The sequence below is a fragment of the Macaca thibetana genome, chromosome 12 (assembly GCF_024542745.1).
Source record: "Macaca thibetana thibetana isolate TM-01 chromosome 12, ASM2454274v1, whole genome shotgun sequence".
NCBI lineage: Eukaryota > Metazoa > Chordata > Mammalia > Primates > Cercopithecidae > Macaca > Macaca thibetana.
This window is the reverse complement of record NC_065589.1, coordinates 92,449,598-92,471,043: the sequence shown is the minus strand read 5'-3', so window position 1 is coordinate 92,471,043 and position 21,446 is coordinate 92,449,598. Positions and strand designations below refer to the sequence as shown.

General features: G+C 41.5%; 1 protein-coding gene across 1 annotated transcript in view; it reads right to left on the bottom strand.

Annotated features, from left to right (window-relative positions):
* Positions 1 to 415: 415 nt before the first annotated feature.
* The window catches only part of RND3 (Rho family GTPase 3), a 1,016,315-nt gene continuing 995,284 nt past the window's right edge, over positions 416 to 21,446 (bottom strand). Inside the window, exons 2-6 of the mRNA XM_050750423.1 lie at positions 19,581 to 19,955; positions 19,013 to 19,100; positions 7,132 to 7,241; positions 3,854 to 3,988; positions 416 to 2,470 (exon numbers count right to left, since the gene is read on the bottom strand). Of these exons, the coding sequence (XP_050606380.1) occupies positions 2,219 to 2,470; positions 3,854 to 3,988; positions 7,132 to 7,241; positions 19,013 to 19,100; positions 19,581 to 19,730 (735 nt within the window). The 5' untranslated portion in view covers positions 19,731 to 19,955 and the 3' untranslated portion in view covers positions 416 to 2,218. The remainder of the gene's footprint in view (positions 2,471 to 3,853; positions 3,989 to 7,131; positions 7,242 to 19,012; positions 19,101 to 19,580; positions 19,956 to 21,446) is intronic.

The window sequence follows — 21,446 nt, the reverse complement described above, 5'->3', positions numbered from 1 at the left end:
TTGCGAGGTGGCATGAGTTAAAGACCAAGGCTCAGAACCCCACAGGGCAGAGAGGCAAACTAGGCTCGTATTAGCAATAAACCTGTGACTTGAGACTGCATCATATTGCTTCATTCTTAAATACTTGAAGACTTCCGTATTTTCTACAAGTTAATCTTAGGCAGTATCAGGGCTCTTTTTCGTATATGATCAAATCACTTAATCTAATTATGCCCCATTTTTTTTTCTTGTGATTTGAAAGCATCATGAAAACCTTTTATATATGCAGGTTTATCTGTTACTACTATGAAGAATTAAAAAATTCCAAAGCCTTCTCATTTAGAAAATGTTAGGCATTTTGATTCTGTAATCACCTATGTTAAAGAACAAAGCTAAACAGCGAAATCAGGAAGCAGGTAATAGAAGACAGATCACATTTAGACAAAGACATGGTTACTTTTTTATTTGAAGAAAAAAAAAGTATGTTTTAATAAATACTGCAGAAACATTGACCAAACAAACAAAGTGACTTCAACAGTTTAAAAAATGCAACAAAAGTTCTGCTTTATAACAGTTATAACTTATTTTCTTTTTACAATATTTAAATACAGAAAGCACTCGCCAGCTATTTTGTAATACTGCCCAAAGCATAATGCTGCATCAATCAAAGCATATTATGTTGGTAGAATGTCTGTATTTTATGGGAAATGACTGGAATCGTATTTTCTTGCAGAGACAAAACAAAGTGCTTGTAAGACATAGAACTGAGTGTTGTAATTACCTTAATCTCTCCTGCCACAATTTAAGGGGAGCACAGCTTCAACACTTCAAAAACGAAGCATTATCATGGGAAAGAAAGCTCGTTTTCAACAAGCGCCAACAATAAACAGGTCAGATCTGGTTTCTTCTCTGAAATAATCTCTAAAATGAACTGGTCAAAAATATCTGTAAACTATTTTAAATGCTTTTATTTTACGTAACAACAGCGACCAAGTGCTGAACATGGACCTTGGCTGCGTCTGCTCAGTGAGGTTTTAGCAATCACGCTCTAGAAATGCCCTGGTGTTGTGTCAGGACTGAAACTCTATTATATAATCTTCCACTAGGGATTCTCTAAAGCTTGGGTAAGTGAATTCTTCTCTCATCAATGTTCATTTAATGAAAGTGAAATAAACCAACAGATCATCAGATGCTGCCAGATTTGGAGCTCCAACCCAAAATAATAGTCCTTTTGCTTTGTATTTTTGGTAACTTAATTCCAGACAGCTTTACTCACAAACTGTGCTTTCCGCTACTATTCTTTCCTTCACTCATTACCTCTTCTGGTGAAAACAGTAACTACCTTTTTTCTCTCCTTGGATCATTCTATGACGTCAAACCAAGACACCTTTTATTTGACTTTGCATTTTTATCAACGATGGCAAAAAAATCACACAACTTCTTTTCTAAACAGCGCACAAAAATATTACATTGAGCAATTTACCACTTTTTAATGACAATCACAATGAAGAACAGAACCATCAGACTGAATAAAAATCGACACTTTTTTTTCCTATTTGATCTATGCGATCTTTGTAGTGCTGGTCTACAAATCTTGCAAGATTGCAAAGGCTTTCCTTAGAACCATCCTACTCAGCTATCTTCAGGAAGGCAAGATTTCAACGCCTCATAAAGTTTTCCTCTGGATATATCCCCATGGGTCCTGATACAATTTCCATTTTAATGATGAGCTAGAAAGAAATTAGATCACATCCTCTAGAAAACTAAATGCTAAGGTCACAGTGCCAGTTCCCCAGTGAGGACGGTATATTAACATATACTTTTTGTAAAGGAGAGTAAAACATTTAAAAATTAAATCAAAGTAGAGATCCATGAATAGATTGTAACAAAAACAAACAAAAAAAAACCCAACAAAAATGCAAGCACCATTCAGAGTGTGATTTTTCTTCTTGGAGGTACTCGCATCCCCCCTCATCTTCCTCTAGCTCATTTGTATCTCCATTTTTTGGCATATTTTTCAAGTCACACTTCAAAACTCTTCCACGTATTCAATTCTCACCACTTGGTCTACATGCCGAATCTAAGGACAGGATTCCAAAAAGATGAGTATCCTCTCAAACGCCTCCGAAGCCTCTGGTATACATGACTTTAGCTGTGCACTTCATTTAGACTTCACCTTTTTGTTTGCTGTTGTTTTTTACACTAGATTCCTTTGTCCTCATTAAAGATAATGAAAGATTCACATCACAGTGCAGCTCTTCGCTTTGTCCTTTCGTAAGTCCGTAGCAACTGCCGAGAGTTCTGGTCTGCTAGGCATGTGTGAAATCCGTTTTGTGGCTCTCTGTGATTTGTTCCGCTTAACGTTTTTATTTGTCTTATTTACACATGCCAAGGTGGCAACGTGAAAAATGTCTCTGACACTATTTTCCGACTGTAAAGCTGAGCATTCGATATAAGTAGCTGCTCCAATCTGTTTGGCCATATTTGCCCCCTGAGAAGCAAAAGAAGGGATTTTAATCAGCAATAAGACTTTGGGAGAAAGTTAGCTAGTGTCTTCTAATACCACAAAATAATAATGCATTGCAAAACGTTTACTGATATGTTAACTGAATTTTCCAAGTGTCACTGCAAAAATAAAAGTTGTTAAAATTTGAACTGCCTTATTTATTACTTCATAAATATTGGCAGTCAAGAGCCAATCGCTAAGATGTCCAACTCTCATGGCTCATTAGAGGTGTTAGAGCTCTGAATAAACGCTAAAGGCTGATCTTAACAAATGAGGACATTCATTATCAAACACTTAATATGAGGTGATTCAAAGAAGTGTAGAGTGGAGCTAACGAGGTGATTCATCTTCACTATCAACTGCAAGCAAGAGTTAACTGGTTACTCAGGCTTTCCAGGGTCACAGCAAGCATGGAATGGCCCAGAGAATCTTACTGGTGAAGTAAGTTAGCTGAAGGTCATGAAAATAAACTCCACATTTTCCACACAGCTCTGGCTGTGGCGATGTGGCTTTGAGAACCTGTTCCAGCGTCTCCTGGGGGACTCCATTTCTCTTTTCTTGAGGGTAAATGGCATTCAAGACTAGTGACTAGGTTGTACCGAAAACGAGGGTAATGAATGAAATTTAAAATTGATTTTGAAATGTACGTGATTGTGTCTTACTTAGGGCCAAAATAAGTTGAGGAAAGGAATAATACTATTGTGACATCTGTTATATCAAACACAAAATACGTAATTTCTAAGTGTGAACCATACCACCAATATACGCAACAATAAACATGTGCACATCAACCAAAACTACTTATTTAAAATACCAAATTTTTGCTAATGAGAAATGGAAGACTAAGAAGACTGCAGTATTTAAAATGATGATTCTTAATACAATTTTGGTATTTCAACATGAACTCTCTTTAGATTCTGGTTGTAGGTTTTACGAGAATGAGCTTTTGAAATTGATTCTCATTTCTAAATACTTGGGGGAAATGCCTATAGAAATGAAGACTCTCTGAAAGATGGTGTTACTGAGTGCTCCAGTTTACTGGAAACAGCCTTATTATTGCACTGCCGACTGTAAAATCAGATTACCTCTCTTAAAGAGTATTACTGATTTTGACCACATTCTCTGTTAAACCTACTGAACTTTAAACCTACTTGGAGTTGCAGAAATATACAAGGTTAGCATATCAACTGTTTATGTACCCAAATATCATGTAATTACACTAATAAATGACAGCATTTTAAATTTCACAACTGACCACTGGCTGAGCGTTTAGAAAAGCAGCTACTTTTTATTTTATTTATTGTGAGTGACAGTCCATTTCTTTCACTCTTTCTAAAATCCACTTTTGCACATGGGCAACATATATACCTGGTCATAGGACACTGGCGTCTGCCTGTGATTGGAGAGTTCTACTAATGTACTAACATCTGTCCGCAGATCAGACTTGCAGCCGACCAAGAGCATTTTGGTATTTGGACAAAATTCCTGGATTTCACCTTTCCACTGTGACAGAAAAAAAAAAAAAAAAGATTAAAAATGAACAAAGTAATGGCATCCATATCATAAAAACCATTTCTCCACTGGCAGACATTAGAATGAAACTCAAAAAAAGATGTTAAAAAAGGAGTGTCCCTTGAGATGAAGAAGCAAACTTTGCATTTATCTCCTGAATAGATGTGAAGTTTTACGACTTTTTAAGCATTAGAGAATGATTATGTATATTATGATCGATTCTCCCTCTCTGTGACTCATCTGTTGCTACTGAAAGAGATTTGGTAGATGTTGTCCAAAGGTAGCTTCAATAATGTCTTAATTATTGGCATGTCTCTGAAAGATAAATGTGTCTTAAGAATAATTATATATCCTAACAAGTGACCACATCCTTCGATGTGTGGATCTGATCCTCCTTAACTAGAAGGCTGGGGATAAGGCAGAGGCAACACTGGCACAAGTATGCACTCCCTGATCCCATCATAAAACACTGAAGCATGCCACCGCGAGCTGAGGCTCTATTTAAGTACCTGAGATAGTTAATAAAACAGAACATCCTGCCTTGAAGGAGTTTCTATTCACATGGTTCCATCAACACAGATCATGACATTTGCAAAGGAACATCTCTTGGTGATCGGGAAGGCAGCTGGTCCTGTAGCTCATATGCCTTCGAATTAGTTTAAAACTATTTCAATCTATTCCAGTTTGTCTATTTGTTTCATGATGTAACAAGAATTAGTAGAACCCTCAGCAATGCCTGGCTTGGAATTCCAACTGTCCTCTTTAAGAACAAGCAAGTGGCTTTTTGTGGCTTCATTTCCTCAAGCTTGAGCTCTGCAACAGCATGGGAGTCAAGGGTTCAGGGTAATCACAGGAGATCTTTGGCCTTTGAGGGCAGGGCCTGGAGAGGCTGAGATGGGGAAGTGGCGCCTGACTCTTCCCACCCACATTCACAAATATGTAAGTGTTCTACAAAGTACTGTGGCCGTGACAATGATGATTAAGACATAGCTGTGTCTTCTGGAAAGAAATTCACAGAATACTGGGGGTGATGAAGTCATGTATTAAGTATAACAGAAGATAAGAGGGACATCCTGCAAGAATAACTTAAAAGATCACTAGAGGAGACATCTCCAAATCTAGGGGTGTACTTTGGGTAATGAACTCTAGTGCAAACTACACCAGTGGATTCAAAGGAGTAATATACTTTCCATAAGAGCCTATTGTGTTCACTTCTTCCTTTTTTTCTTCCTTCCTTCCTTCTTTCTTTCCTTCCTTCCTTCTTTCCTTCCTTCCTTCCTTTCTTCCTCCCTACCTCCCTCCCTCCTTCCCTCCCTTCTTCCCTCTCTCCCTCACTCCTTTCAGAATTATGTAGGAACACCTACCATATGCTAGGTGGCACTAGCATTAGAAGTGGAAGGTGAACTGGAAAAAAAAAAAAAAAAGAAATTCTTCCTACTTCAAGTCATTCTAACCTCCTCTTTGATAGTGAAGGACTTAAAGGCTTCCATTAATCAAGACAAACCACAGGGGTTATCATGAGCCTTAAATCTCACAGGAATGTAAAACATACTCATTAATATCTATAAGGCCAAAGTCACTATTCATTTGGTCTTAGAAGAAAAAAGCAAAATAAAACAGGAGAAAGGCTTTTTCATCATAAATTATGCATAGCCTGATACTACATCAAATAAAATCTCCAGTAAATAAGCAACCCCTTTTATCTCCAGACAGAACTAGACATGTTGTTATGTTGCTCTTCAGCTGTGTAATGACTTTGGCCTCCCTCCGCATGTCTAGCAATTGTTTACAAGCATTAAAGACAGGAAAGGTGTATTCCTGCCTGGATTTGACAAGCATTAGCATTATTTGTGTTAGATATGTATTACCCAAAATTGAAAGGAGCTAAAAAGGGAAAAAGAGCCTTTGATCTATTAAGAAAACCATATTTTATTGAACTCTGTTTGTAATATTTAGTAGAGACAGAAGGATGATTATACTTCAAATCCTGATTTCACAATGACACACAAGCCAAGCAATCAAATATAATAGAGGAATGTAAACTAATAAAAACACACAAAATACAAACAAATTCCACTAAAAATTAAAACCAAAAAAACAAAACCAACCTAGGCACACCTGCATGTTTGTCTTTCTTAATCCATACCATACTCAGACTGGGCTGCATGGCTCACCCCTCAGCTGACACTGCCTTGCTCTCAGCCACATCCGGTGTCTAAGCCAGTGCGTAGAGGAGAGGGAGTGCTCCACCAAGGGTCTGATCCTGAAGCCCCACAGCACACAGGCCAGGTCTGAGAAAACAGCTAGTGGCTAATAAATGCTGATCCATGGACTTACACGGCACGTGCCTTCTACAACTACCTGGAGGCTGAGTCCCTGCTGCTGGAGGGCAAGAAATGCCCCTTCCTCCCACTGGCCTCCCTACTTCCTGTGACCCATCCTGTAATAGGTCCTCTTCCTCTTGATCTCCCTCTGGTTCCTTCCATCCATAGCTTCCTTAGTTAGGTTCCTTCTTCACCTACAGAACCTGACTAACCTTTGCCTCCATAAACTATGTGTACGTTATAATATATAACATGTTTACAAGCCCTGCTTCTACATTACTAGAAAGATAACTGATCATAATTACTAGACAGATACCTGATCATCAGACAATTCACATTGGATACATCCCTATTCCTCCTATACTAGTTCCATTTCTGTTTCTAATACCATAACTAAAACACAGCTTATTAAAATAGCCATTATTGCATTCCTTTCACTAACTGACTTGAGGTCAAATGTAACTCTGTAAGCTAAGGTGCAATCGGTTGAGTCACTGAAAGAAGGAAGGAAGACATGAATATGATAGTAATCAAATATAACTGTTTTCAGCTGTACCATTTTCTCCCGAAAGACAAACACGCAGGCCCTTGAAAGGTATTCTGTTTCAGAGCTTCATGAAATAAAATTTCAAGCATGTTCATCATCAAAAAGTGGAAACCCCATTTTGGTGTGAAAGGGTTCTTTCTAGTGTTTAATTACAAATTGTAAGGCAGGGAATTGACTAGAGTCTTTGAGTTCCCCAGCAATCCCCATGTTTCTATTTATATATCACCTAGTACTGAAGTGTGTCATCATTCCCCAGCACTTGCCTTTTTGAGGACACTGTCCAGGGTCTCTGGTCTACTGATGTCAAAGCAAATCAGCACGGCATCCGAATCAGGGTAAGAGAGGGGGCGGACATTGTCATAGTAAGGAGAACCTGAGAAGAAACAAAGATACACAGATTTTCAGATGAGAGTCCCCTTGTCTGTCATGCATTAACTCTACCCTTTCGGGCTAAGTCCTTTGACTGTCACATCATGACCCAACCCCCACTTCCCCTCATTCTTGGAAAAGAATTTAAACAGACACACAAAAGCCTGCTTGGAAGTATATGATGAATGAAACCTCACATGTATCTGACATAAATTCAAGAGGAGGGCCTGGATCTTAAGGTGAAATCTGTATGGTTCAAAGACTAGGGCCTGAAGTTACCTGGGTGAAGTAGGGAAGCACCTGGGGCCAGGTGGTCTTGAGTGCAAACCTGCCTCCACCACTAAAGAGGGAGGGGGCAAGGTAGCTTTAGGACTCTGTGCTTCTGATTCTTCACTCATAAAATGAAGATGCTGACAACATACGTACCTGAGATTAAGTAAACCCAGGCAGTGCCTGGCTTTTAGTAAGGGATCAGTACGTATTCACTATGGGTATTATGGTTGTATTACCGCTACTGTTAAAAGCTGAGTGGTAAAAAGAATCAGAAACTGAACTACTTCTTGGGAAAGAGACCTAAACCCAAGATAAATCTGACAGCAGGATGGGGGTGAATGAGGGAGAGCGGAAGAGGGAGGGTTCAACAACTACGCAAAGAGAAACCACAGTGTTACCCCATCTCCAAGTTGTAAGTTTAGATAGGCTATTGACCTTTGAGCTTGCTTATTTCAACTTATTGCCAAACCCTATACAGATTTTCTTCCTGTTACAACTAAGAATGTAATAAATGTCATACAGGATCATGTCACTTTTTTACAGAGTCCCATCTCTGAGAGTGATGCTAAGGCATGATCCAAGGATCTTAACCTGAATTAAATCCAGGGTACCCTAAATGTTCAAGGCACCAGCCAATTACTTTAACCACAGAACTCTCTAGTCAATCAAGGAAGTTTTTCTATTTCTTTAAGAATTCCAAAGGATGGGCAATTACATGAGGACAATAGTTATGAAGTGATTGACTAGAAAACTAAATACAGCTTGTTTAAGAAATCGTTTTAGGTATACTGACATTTCACAAGCATCACATGAAATTGATTTTACTAGGAAATATATACACACGTATGTATCTGACTCCAGAGTAGAAAAAGAAAATCTAAACCACCAAACTCTTTTTAAAAGTCTATTTCAATTTGACATCACTTTCCATTCTGAGCAGAAAAACAGGACATGTTGTCCCCTGATAAATCAAAACCTCAACAGGCAAAGTCAGGAAGACAGACTTAAAAAGCAGCTTTAAAAAATATCACTGTTTATATTTCTATTAAAACAACATTTGCTTGGAGGCTGTTCTTGTGATCTAAAAGGCACTGCAGTCTGGGGGCATCACCCTCTATTCACACAGTACACTCTGGGTCCCTGGCATCCGCTGCGGAACCCCAGGCAACAGTGCAGCTTTTTCCCTAGCTGCTTTACGATGGAGAGTGACAACTTCAAGCCACGTGTGTCTGCTAAGCAAGGAAGAAAAGAAAGTTACAAGAATCAGGAAGAAAAATGTGAATAAATAGAGAATTAAGTCAGAGCTGTTCATGAGCTGCAGCAGCTGCCTACCCTCATCTGGAACCAGAACCCTGGCAGAGCAGAGGCTGACAGCTGAAAGATATTTCTCAAAAGCTTAAAGGGTTTAGAGTTTAAAAAGTCAAGTCATTTTAAGTATGAAGGTATATTAGAATGAGGCTGTCTCTGAAAATGACAAGCTGTGGCTGCCTTTTCAGTCGCTGAAAGAACTCTGAGGTGAAGAGAATAATTCACAAATAGTTCACTCATTTGAACATTCGAGAGGCATCAGAAACTAGATGGTTGAACACTATTTACGGCTACATTAGTATTTCTGTATTACCTCTGAGAAGTTCACACTTTTTCAACTAGAACCTTTCCTGTTTCTGTGTCCAAAGTCTAACTCTAGCACAGCGCCTGCTGTAAACATTTGAATGACTCTTTCCAAACAGGGAGTCAGAAAATTCTAGATCATAGAGTGGAGCTCCAAATACTGGACACATAAATGAGAGTTTCCTCTGGTCCTCAAAGTCAGCAAGAGACGACCTGATCCCAGACCCAGGAAGGCAAAGTTGCCAACAGTTAGGATTGTCAGAAACCTAACGAGGCTTCAGAGATCTCTTTTCCCAGAAATCACTCACAACACGAAAAACCACTGTCTCCCTGTGGAGAGCTTCCAGTACAAGCAGACCTGGTATCTTTAGAGGACAGTTCCAGGTACCTACCAGCTCCTTTCAGGATACGATCTGTATGATGTGAGAGTACTCACTGCTAATTCCAGATGTAACACTACTCTATGACAATGGAGACCATCTTTTCCAAATACAAAAATTAGGAAACGCGATTGAAGAAATACAAAGAGGATGAAAGAGTTTAATTGAAATTGAGACTGCCAGGAAAATCCTGAGGAATGGTTTCAACATTCAGGTCACCATGTGACTGCTGGGAATACCCCTCCCTTTGTGGACTATGTTTCCCATCCCCCACCCATTTTGTGGCCACAAAGGAGATCTGGCTTTGTGCTCAGCCCTGTGTCACCTGCTGGAGACTGCTACCTACTAAAATCCAGCGGGCTGGCTTCTGTGCTTAGTGCATATATCCAAGTATTTGCAAAATTTAGACTCTGGCCTGATTTTAAAATGAAACAGGGTTCTCCAGTTAAACCAGATTCTCAGGGAAGTTTGTATCTGCTTTTGTTTTTACCTGGTTAACAGTACGAGTGAAAATACATATGTAGTGCAAAGGTTTATAAGAAATAAACCACCGTGCTTGTGGAGGTAGACAGGTAATTTTTCAGAGTTTTAACATGATCTAATTAGGGATGCCACTTTGATCCCATTCTATTACTTTTGCTAATGAACAGTGCTGCTTTTAGATCAACACAAGTGTCCAAAGGTACTAGTAAAACTGATTCCCATATGTTTTAGTTATAAGCATAATTTGACTGGCAATGACAAGAGTAATTTATTTAAAATAACAAGACCATTTATTCACTATATTTTTGATAGGCTAAGCTTATCCTGTCATAGATAGCAGTGTCTATTGTCTCTATTTTTTCATAGTGAAAAATATTTATATAGAATTATCAAAGAACTGTCCCACCAGGAAAGATGTAATTCATCAGCTCAGCAGGACTTTCAGGATAAAAAAAAAACAAAGCAAAACAAAAAACAAACACGCACACACACACACAAACACACACAAACAACTCCTGTGTAACATTACAGTGTTTACTCTGTGTTTAAGCACTTGGAATTCTTCCTTTTCTTCCCCAGAAAGTCCAAGAAACTGCACAAAGGAAGTAAGGCAAGCAAAGCTGGAGAGGGCATGGTGGAATCACAGGCATGCGTGAGATAACACAAGCCAACAGAAAAGGAAGAGGAATTCCAGAAATGATTCTGTGACGTGAGAAGCAATATAGAGGAGCAGAAATGTCACCAAAGGAAGGAGCTGAAAGTCAGTGGGTAAAGCAGGAACAATACCTGCCCCTAACTCCTATATCCCTCCAGGAAAGTCTTACAACACCCTGCGAAGCCAAACAGAAAACAAAAAAATTAACTTCTATAGGTGTTTCTTAAAGATGCACATGAAAAACTCCCAAGGTGCTAACTATAGAACTAAACACAACACAAGCAGGAGGGCTCAACAGTTTTTACTCAGTATGAAAGTGTTCAACTTTCAGTGCAGTACATGGTAGGTGCTGATATACATAAAGTATGTGCTCTAGAGTGGACTAAAGTCCAGTAACATTTAGGAACTGCGTTTTGCTTGTCAAATAAAACTCTTTTTCAGCATGTGGAATAGCCTAATGCATGTGGAAATTCTCAGATGCAGCATTTCTCTGGTACTGTATGAAACTTTTCTCAGCTCACAACCCTATTCCAAGCACCTTTTTAAGTAACCTGCCAGACCTCTGAAGGGAAAACTTTGGGAAACTCTATATTGTAAAGAAACAACTACACTATATATGCAAAATGTGTGCCCCCCTCACCGAGAAAACATAGTTGAAAGGCTTTGCTGGGGATAGATAGACTGGAACAAGTGTACACTTGGGGTTCTGTGAGTTGCCCAAGTTTGGCAAACATCAGCAAAGTTCTAGAGCGCTTTTGAAATTTCAGATCTACCCATCTTTATATTCAAGATCATTAATTCTGGGTGAGAACAAAATTTCCAGCCAAAGAATAGTCACAACGTGCCTCACCCAGAAACTAATTCTTCAGACACATACCTGCCTGCTGAAGTCACCCTTTCGCAAAGATAGAACACACCATATATGTACATACTTAAATGTATATGTAAGAAGATTCATGCCCAAAAGGGAGGCTTTATGGAACCTTTTGCAAAATACCAGTTTAAACACTGTGAGGCTTTAGAGGAGTCAGGGAACTGAAAACTCTTCTTGTTGAATATTTCATAAATATAATTTATTTAACTTGAACCTTCATTTGAAAAGCTTCCCGTTTCCCCTTAAGAAATTTTTACCAAGAACAGTAAGTTAAAGCTCTTGCATATTTTTGGCAGAGAAAAGTAGATTAACTTTTGGTATTTTTAGTGACCACCACGAGCACATCTGAACCCAGCAGCAGCTAACATGTGAGAGGGCCTGATCTGCCCAATTATTACAAGATTGCATTTCCTCATGCCATCTCTAATCACAGTAAAAGGTTTAAATTAGCAGCAATCTCAAGAATGTGAATCAAGTCAGGGCAGCACTTTGGTGTCTGACTCAGTATAAGACTGTTTAGTTCTTGTTTCAAGTAGTCTGCACAACAAATACCATGCCTGCAAATATGCAACAAACACTCCCAGAAGAATATTTTGTTTGTTTCTTCTATGGATTCAGATAATGGGAACTATGAACAGATCTTATAAAATTTTGTGGGCATTTATGTGTTGCTATTAAGATGGAATAAATGTTTTCTATTTCTGGGGGCAATGCAGATACAAAATTGGAAAGTCACACAGCTAGATATGTTTGGCCTTTAAATAAAGGTTTAGCTCTAAACTCCTAATCTTACTGAGATACTTAAAAATAGGTAAGAATCAAAAAATTGTACTGACAGTGGAACCATGGTTAAGTCAAGAGCTTTAGGGATAAGAGTGTATGTATATGTATATGCCTAAAAGTAAATAGGGAAAATGGATTCAAGGTTTTGTTTCATATGATATCTAAGAATCAGATTTCTTGGAGTAGACTCCCACGAATGAATTCATCTTTCCACAAACTATGTCATCAGGCTCATTTTTCAAAACCAAAGTGCACAACACCTGGTCAAACTTCTGAGGCAACTACGTTCCATGTCAATAAAATGTCTGCCTTCCCAAGAGAGACTCTGAGAAAGTGGCCAATATGTAGCAACTGAGAAGTCATTTAAAGGACATCAGAAAATGACTGAGCCACGACTAATTCATTTGGCACAGCCCGCCAGGCACCATGAGCTAACTGGAGAAAGTATTGGTCCTTGGTGTCGTATTTACATGCAAAAGAACTGGATTAATGAGGAAACATCTGGTTATTTCAGGTGGTATCAGAATAACCAATTTGGACGATTCATTGAAATGTGCAACTTAGCGAGAAACCAGATTGGAAAAAAAACAGCACTAAATGGGGCTAAAAAAAAAATCTACAGACAGATTTTTAGACATGGAAAGAGCATTCATACTGCCACCTCCCTTTTTTTTAGGAGGTTCCATGGTTTAAATGGAAATTATCACATGGTGGACAAATCTCCAAATGCAGTTTTATGTACTGCTTATTGGAAACCACCATACAAACTATCTGTTTTACCTTAACCCAGGTCTCTTACAGAGTTTCAGTGTGGAAACTCAAGAACTCAAGAATTAAACCTAGTTTTGAAACCCTAAGCTCCAATGGATCATTACTACCTGATGAAATGCCTGGTTTCCTGCAATTTCACACTTGATATTCAAATCCCAAGCATCCATGCTTCTCTGGCTCCTTCATAAATTCTTAACCTCTTCCTTTCTCCAAGAAGGTTAATTTAAGTTATAATTCTCAGCTTCCAGAATCTTGTTTTCTCTGAGAGCCACTACATGTAAGCAAGTTTCCATGTGGGAGGGATGTTAGAAATTTCTTAGAACTTAGTCAACTTCTAGAAAGGAAAGGAATTGTGGTGGGCCTCAATGAGCATTAAGTTTTGTTTACTTTTATTGGGGGGCTGGAGTACTGTAGCCCTAAGAATCGACTGGCAAAATGCCTTTTGTAGTTGAGTTAGGGAGCCTGGGCTACCCAGATGACCTTCAACAACTCTTTGGATCTTGTTGCTCCTGGAAAAATCCAGCTTTAGAACCTCCAGGCTCACCCTCCTATAAACAGGTATTACAGCACTAGACAGGAGGAAGTTTTTCTATGTCCTCTGTTTGTCCTGTGGGTATTCGAAGAAGGTTGTCAGGGAAGAAGGATGTCTTTACCCTGTTCAAATCTCAGTCTACAGGCATCTCCTCTCACCTAAACACCTGACACTTAATCTGGGCTCCTCATTTGATTTCTTCTGTTCGTTTGGGAAAGCCTGATTATTTTAAATGTTATTGTCACTTGTGTTTTCACCATGTCTGTCTTATCACATGGTGAAACTGTGAGTACCTAAGGGCAGAAGCTGCTCTCGCCCAGTTCTGTACCCCTCCCATAGCATCTAGCAGATTGTATGCACACAGAAAGCACTAAACCATGTTTACTGACTTTATAATCATTTTTATGTCTTGTCTAGATGTGTTCATTTATATGCTAAATCACCAAAAAAAGGGGGGGAGGGGGAGAGAGAGAGCAGTGATCTCTTTTTAAGCTGCTTTTCTGGATTAATTATATACTAATCTCCAATACTGCTGAACCATTTCCATCCCTATTAAGAAATATTTCATTAGAGAGCTTGTCACCAAGACCATTCTTCATACTTGATGTATAATAAGGTAAATATAACAACTTAGATAGACTTCTGTTTATAGAGAAGTTTCTTCTCATATTAAGGCCATTGGGAAATTAAGATATTTTTCCTCCCTTTTTCTCTAAGAAATAAAGGATACTACCTTAACTGTTAATAATGCTAAAAACTTAAATAGGAAGTACTAACTTTAGCACTCAGGGCTTGAAAGAAACTTGAATCATGATAAGATTCAAAAGAGTGTTCATAAGGCAATAGCATAGTTATTGTGGGGAATTTTAACAGCTGAATTGAATATATTAAAAGTAATAATAAGCCTTAAATAAAATGTGCATTAACTTGCCTTGGTTAAAAGCTGGAATGAATGATTATTACTCCCTAAATCACATGTGCTGAAATTACACTGCAATCAAATCTCTTAGGAAAAGATACGGTGATCCTTAAATGACTATGCTTCTATTATTAGTAGGCATTTGGCTTCATGCTACAAATTACTTCTATGCTTGGCAAATGTGGCCAATTTTGAAGCACAAGATATTAGAATTACTTTGGTCTTACTTATTACTTCACAATTGAAACTATTACCCATTGTTTTGCTGAAACTCATTGGGTGAAATTTGAAAATCAATGGGAGCATTTCTGCAACTATTAAGAATGTTCATTTTATAATGAAAAATATTTTTTAGGAAAATGAAGAAGTTATGGGCCTTAAAAATTCCCTCTCGTAGATGATTCCTACAGCATTTTTACAAAAGTTTTGTTTACTTTTATTGGGGGGCTGGAGTACTGTAGCCCTAAGAATCGACTGGCAAAATGCCTTTTGTAGTTGCTTTAACTGGTATGTGCAATGGGAAGAGGGGGTAGCTGTTTCCTGTCTGAAGAGGATCCAGAGGATCTATAAACCCTAGGATGTCTGACAAAGGAAAAACATTGCAACCAAGTGGAAAAGGGCACTGGGGTTCAAGGACCTGACAAAATTGGGTACATTATGAGTTGTCGGTGAAATACACGCTAAACTGGAAGAGCTTCTTTTTCTCCATTTACCGCACCTGAACTGTATGCTTCTTAGGGGCAGGACCATGCTTAATCAACACTGTATCTGTAAGGTCTAACAGAGGGCCTATTTATAGTGGATGTGGAAAAAAAGGAAGAGATGGATGGAGAAAGGGAGAAAGGAAGGAAATATTAAGTTACTGTGCCTCAAAAAGCAGGAAATTAATTATTATTATTATTTTTTTTTTGGTGCAAAGCGACTTCACATATCCTACTTTCACTTGATAGTCTTCCCCACATCCAAATTGTCAGAGTTTCGCCTATGCATGATCATGACTGCTGGAGGCAAAAGTAGACCCCTTATGAGAAGCTGTCCAACTAAACAGGCCAGATAAGAGAGGAACTACTTCTGTCTTCTAAATGGTTGCCCTTCTGCTAGGAGGGTAAACAGGGCAGGAAGTATCATTCAAAGGACAATGTTCTCTCTCCCTATGTAAGAGCAGTCAGGCACACCCAATTTTTCCTATATAAGTCTCTTTCACAAAGTTCTAGCAGGGAAATAAAAAGTGCAATTTATCTGACATTTAGAACTTTATAGACTTGGCTTGGATCTTTTCTCCAGAGTTAAATTGATGGCCTTTGGAAAAAACAGATGTATCAAGAGGCATAAGGCATATGCAATTATTTTTACAATCTGAACTAAATAAATATTTTAGTGGGCAAAGAAAATGTCAAACATTTACCAAAATATAATCCTGTCCAGAAATTTGCCATGAAAAGCTTGGAATTCAATGGAAAAATGTTAAAGATCCTTGAAATAATTAGTTGCTGATGCAATGGTTCCTGCTATATATAAACAACAAATCACCTTTGATGGAAACAGGCTATTCTTAGAATTTAAGTAAGCAGTGCTTGGTGACTGTGTTGAACTAACTAACATTTCTCCTTATGAACAACATAATGGAATTCTAAATAATTCCCTTATGTCTCTTTTTTTCCATTTGTTTAAATCTAAATTCTAACTAAGATTTCATTACTGGATAATTTTGCAGTACAAAATTTTCTTAATCACATTTTCAAACCTTTATATTTTAGTTAAACATACATAGGTTTTGGTTTCATTAAATAAAAAGACAAGTGATTATTTCCCTACCAACTTCATTTCAGATGATTATCTCTAATTCGGTGAAAGGCAATGTTTATAAAGTTGTCATTCTTTGTGCACAGGTAATTCAGTGTGAATAAATGTCAGGTAACCTCATCTCCTTGGAAACTATGCATATCATTACTCATTTATTCATTCATCAGATTGTATTGGATAACTACTGTGTGCAAGGCATTGTGCTATGTGTGCAGAGTCTGTAGAGTTTTGATTAAATGCATGAAGATACCTGAAGTGGTATTTATCTGCACATTCGACCGACAGCCTCCAACTATAAACTGCCCACATTCTGTTTTATTTTCTAGCCTTTATCAAACAATGTGCCTTTTCTCCCCTACAAGAATCAATTTAGCCCTTTAGGCATCGAATTCAAAATATCCATTGGTGGTCCTGTGACTCTTGAAGCTTGAGATAGGAAACGTAGAGCCCAGCATTCCTATAATCCCACCCGTTCCCCCTCCCTGTCCAAATGGGTTTCATTCCTAAATCCACCAGGAAGCCTGGCTCTGCCCAGAACCTGGCTTGCTTTGTAGGCTGTAAAAACCCCAGCACGGGATGCCAGATCCCCTAAGACTAAGAGCTGAAGCCAGCCAACATCCTGGGAAACAAAAAGACCTGCCTGTCCAGCGTAATAAAGCCAAGAAGTGTACAGTAGGAGAGACCCTGCACATCATCTAGCTCAGTGTCCTCTTTTTACAGATGATGAGAATGAGACCCAGGGAGGTAGGGGATTTGCACACAGAAATCCATGGTAACCAGGAGCTAAGATCTAAACACAGCTTTGTATCAACGACTGGATCAGACCCACTGCTCCACCCCATGCCAAAATAATTTTTATCGTGCATTAGGTCCAAACAGGGCTGCGGGTCGGGGCAGGGAGTACTGGTGCTTATTATTGGTACCACACCAGCTGTGCCATCCAGTAGGCGTAACAAATACATACCATGATATGTCTGGGAATCAGAGCCCAGTAAGTACCAGGCTGTATAATAATTCTGATGATGGGAACTACTGAAATAAGGAACCACTTGAATTCTGTCTACCAACACCTTCTCCATAGTTTCGAGTCTGTGTACAATCCCTACCAGAAAACACGGCGGCAAAGTCCTGATTCTGCTGCCCTTGGAACGGCTGGAGAAAGAGCCTGACTCCAGGGGGGAACAAAATCAGCCCTTCTCACTGCAGCAGTCGGAGCATCTGGCACCGACCGTGAGAGGCGCTCGCTCGTGCGAGACTTCTCGCTTGCCTTTGTGCTGGGACTGCCTCTGGCGACCCTGTCAGTCTGGTTCCTTTCTTGCTCTCTGATCTCCCGCGTCCCCTCGGGGGCTCCAGCGGTTCAAGCTTAGGGTTGTGGGAAGCTCACAGGAACACCTCCACGAGGCCACTCCCCGCTGGGCGCGGCTCCACCTCAGGGCCTCCCCGCCTAACAGCAAACCTGCTTGTTGGCACTTGCGCGTTCCTCCTCGCTAGTTTCACCCCGGATTTGGCTCGGTCCACCAGCAACCCAGCTCCCTGCTAAATTCCCAGCCCTAAGCGCAGGGGCCTTTACCCAGCCTTCCCAGTGGGTCCTGCTTTTGCACAGCCGACACCCTTCTTGGAAACAAACTCGCTGGACACCGCTGGTTAGGGCGGCGGGTGCCTATGTCCCAGTCCAAGACCTCACATGGTGCTCCCCTGCCGCTCCCCGGCCTTTGACCTGCCCCAAACCCCTAACTCAGCCAGGGGGCCGGATGCCTTCCCACCGGGAGGGTACCTAGCCCTCCCTACCACCGCGCGGCAGGTAGGTGGGTGGGCGCATGGGAAAGCAATAACCCGGCCTTGAACCTCAGACCAATGAATATAACCCACCGCGGCGCCAATAATTCAAGTAGACTGGAAGGTCAAAGGCGAATAGTGTTGCCTGCGGCCTTGGAGGCAAGCAGAGTGGGGGATGCAATAGAGGTCAGGAGGGACTGGTGTGGTGAAGGGGGAACGGCGTGATCACTGGGATGGAGTAAGGAAAAAGGGGAGGCTCGGTACAGGTGGCAACCCAGGCGCCGCGGGCGGCCGGCGGCGCTAAGAGGCCCAGCGGCTGCCCGGCCCCTGCGCCACCAGCGCATTCCTGGCTGTAGGCGTCACGGGCGCCGCGGCTGCCTGCGCTCAGTTTCTCTCTCCTAAGAGCGGCAATTGCAAGTAACCGCGTCGCCTCTGGGATTTTCTCCCGCCTCCCATCACCCCCGCGGCGCTCCCCGCCTCCCTGCCAACCAGCAGGTTAGATCTAGGAGGGGCGCCTGCCTTGAGCCGGGTGGTTCCGCCCAGGTGCACGCAGCGCCGCTGCAACACCCTTCAGCATCGGGCCACCTCGGCCGACCCAAGGCGACTTGACCACGGCTCCGCGGGCAGATTGCTCCCGGCCACCTAGCCACTAGTGGCTCCAACCGCGGGGTCACCCTGCGGGCACACAGCGCCCTCCTCTCCCCACTGCCATCTCCTCGTCCACGCTGTCGTCTGCCGCCCCCGCCCAGAAGGGATACAATTTTCGCCCACCAGGGACCGTGGGAATCCTTTGGGAGGGCCAAAGTTAATGGAGGGGCGCAGACTGCTTGTAGCGCGAGGTTTCCCGAGACCCGCCGCGCATCCCCCAGCGGCTGGAAACCCGCCCCAAGCGCCACGCGGTCCTCCCACTCTTACCCGAAGTGTCCCACAGGCTCAACTCTATTCTTTGTGTGTCGATTTCAAAACTGGCCGTGTAATTCTCAAACACTGTAGGAACATAATTCTGGATAGACAAAATGGGCGAAAGAGGGCAAAGAGGTTATGTTTAAATGCACGACACCCGTTGAACACCCTTCGCCTCCCGGCTCCCCAATTAAGAAAGAAAACCCTCATACATCAGACCATACACTATGCACATAGACCCTTTCCGAAACCCCTGTCCTACTCCCCACCCACCCGACCCGGCTCTCACAGACGTGCTGACCCGAATTTCCCAAACCCAGGTTATGCACACAGGAACGAACAAGTTTCAGGAGCTAACCAGCCCATGTGCAGGCGCGTCCCAACCCTAAACGTTTCCAGCGCACTTTCCCTTTCCCCGCAGTCTAACCAGCGGAAAGTAGTAAGGGCGAGAAAGACTTTTTTTTTTTTTTTTTTTTTTTTTTTTTTTTAAGCAAAAACGGGTGAAAGCGGGGAAGCCCACCTCAGGACTGGGATCCCACTGGCCGACCCCCTCCTGGAAGCCGCGGCCGGCCACACTCACCTCGGGGAAGCAGTCCTTGGCGAAGACATGGAGCAGCGCAGTTTTTCCACACTGACTGTCTCCCACCACAACTATCTTGCATTTCACGTTCTGATTAGGATCCATGATAGATTTGCTGGATAATTTCTGGCTGGCTCTTCTCTCCTTCATTGATGTTGCCTTATTTTCTCTTGGAACAGGAATTTTCTCTTAAGAAGAAAATATATTTCTCTCTTTATAAAAAGCAGATATAAAAATAAATCGCAAGGCTGATGGGCAACCCCTGAAACGCGGCGCAGACGAGGAGGAGAGCGAGAGGAGGAGGTTGGTTACTCCCCTCCAACAAGTTTTAAGCCTGACTCCTCACCGCGCCTCCCAAGTCCAATTCCGAGCCGACTGCTTTGTTTCACGCTCTCTGCGCGGCTTTATACGCCCGGCCTTCCAATCCTCTTCTTTCTCAATGAGAGGAGGAAACTGATCTGCCTCCTCCCCTTTTATGGAGCCTGGGAGTGAGCGCTGTTGCCTTGCTTGCCGAAAATGTAAGCAGTGCGCCCTCTAGGGTGCCCGTTCGGGATCTATTTCAGACCAGGCTCTGCGATGACATGAAGACCCCAAAGATGCTTTGCTGACAAGTCCACAGGGCAAGGTGGGAAACTGGCATCTGTGGATATTGATTTGAACTACAATCCCTTTAAATATAGTTTAATATAGGGGCTTATCTGTAGAAGCCTCATGACCTTTTATGAAAACAAACATTTCCCACCGAAGTTAAAGCACAGTATAAAACATAGGAAGCAAATCTTGGGTGGAGAATGGTTGAGTGGTTCTATTTTTTTTTTTTTAATGGTTTGTGTCAGGTACATAGGCCATGGACCAACAGATTAGCCTCTTTATTCCAGATGCAAGAACTGACTTGGCTGGGTCACAGCAGTACACTGGCTTCTGAAACCTGTCAGGCAGAAAGGTTTTGAGGAGTGGATACAGGAGGTGGGAGGGGAGAAGAAAGAGAAGTGGAAGATGCCCATCACTGAGTGACAAAGGCCATTGGAAACTCAACCCTAGGGACCCAAACACTTGTCAGCTTAGTTACACCTCCCCACACTTGCAGTGAGGAGACTGGGGGTTGGCGGGGGGGTAGATGTTGATATTATCTGTTAATTCTTTATAGCCTCCATCTTCCTGGAATCAAAGCACCCTAGGCTTGACTCAAAAGGCACAAATATCTTTAGCTGAAAAATGCAGGTACAACCTTCCACCCTCTCCTCTCCCCTCCTCCACATCCATCTCTCTAGCCCTCCTACTCTTCCCCGCAAGCAAGAGTCTTAGAAAGGACCAGAATAGTCCACACATTTGTTCTTTTTCTATGAGAAGTCTTTTTCTCATCTTCATCTCCTGCACCCCAAATGCTCAGGAGGTTTCAATTGTTACAATATAGTGGGACATTGGCCAAAACCAACTTATATGGTCTCCTATGGAGACTCCTAGGCTTATAAATGAGAAGAAGATGAGGTGAAAACAAACAAAGCAGAAAGTTCAACACGGGAAGTGAAAAGGCACAGTGAAGACTGGTCAAAAGCACTGATGTAAGTAGTGGACTGGTAGGGCCCCTGAAGCCTAGGGGATCCAGGAATGATGTACTATTTGGGGCTGAGAAAATTGAAGCCCCCTCAGAGAGCACCGACTCAGACTCGATCGGTGGGTCTGTGTTTACACAAGTGGAGGGTTGACCCACAGAGAAGCGGGTTGCTGGCGCTGCTAGGGTTCCTAGAGCAGCCTTTGCCAATGTTTGTTCTTCCGAGCTGTAATTCCCTGCTGACACAAAGGGTGCCACAGCCCAATTAGTGAGGGTGACACTGTACCCGCATCACCATTGAAGATTCACCAAAC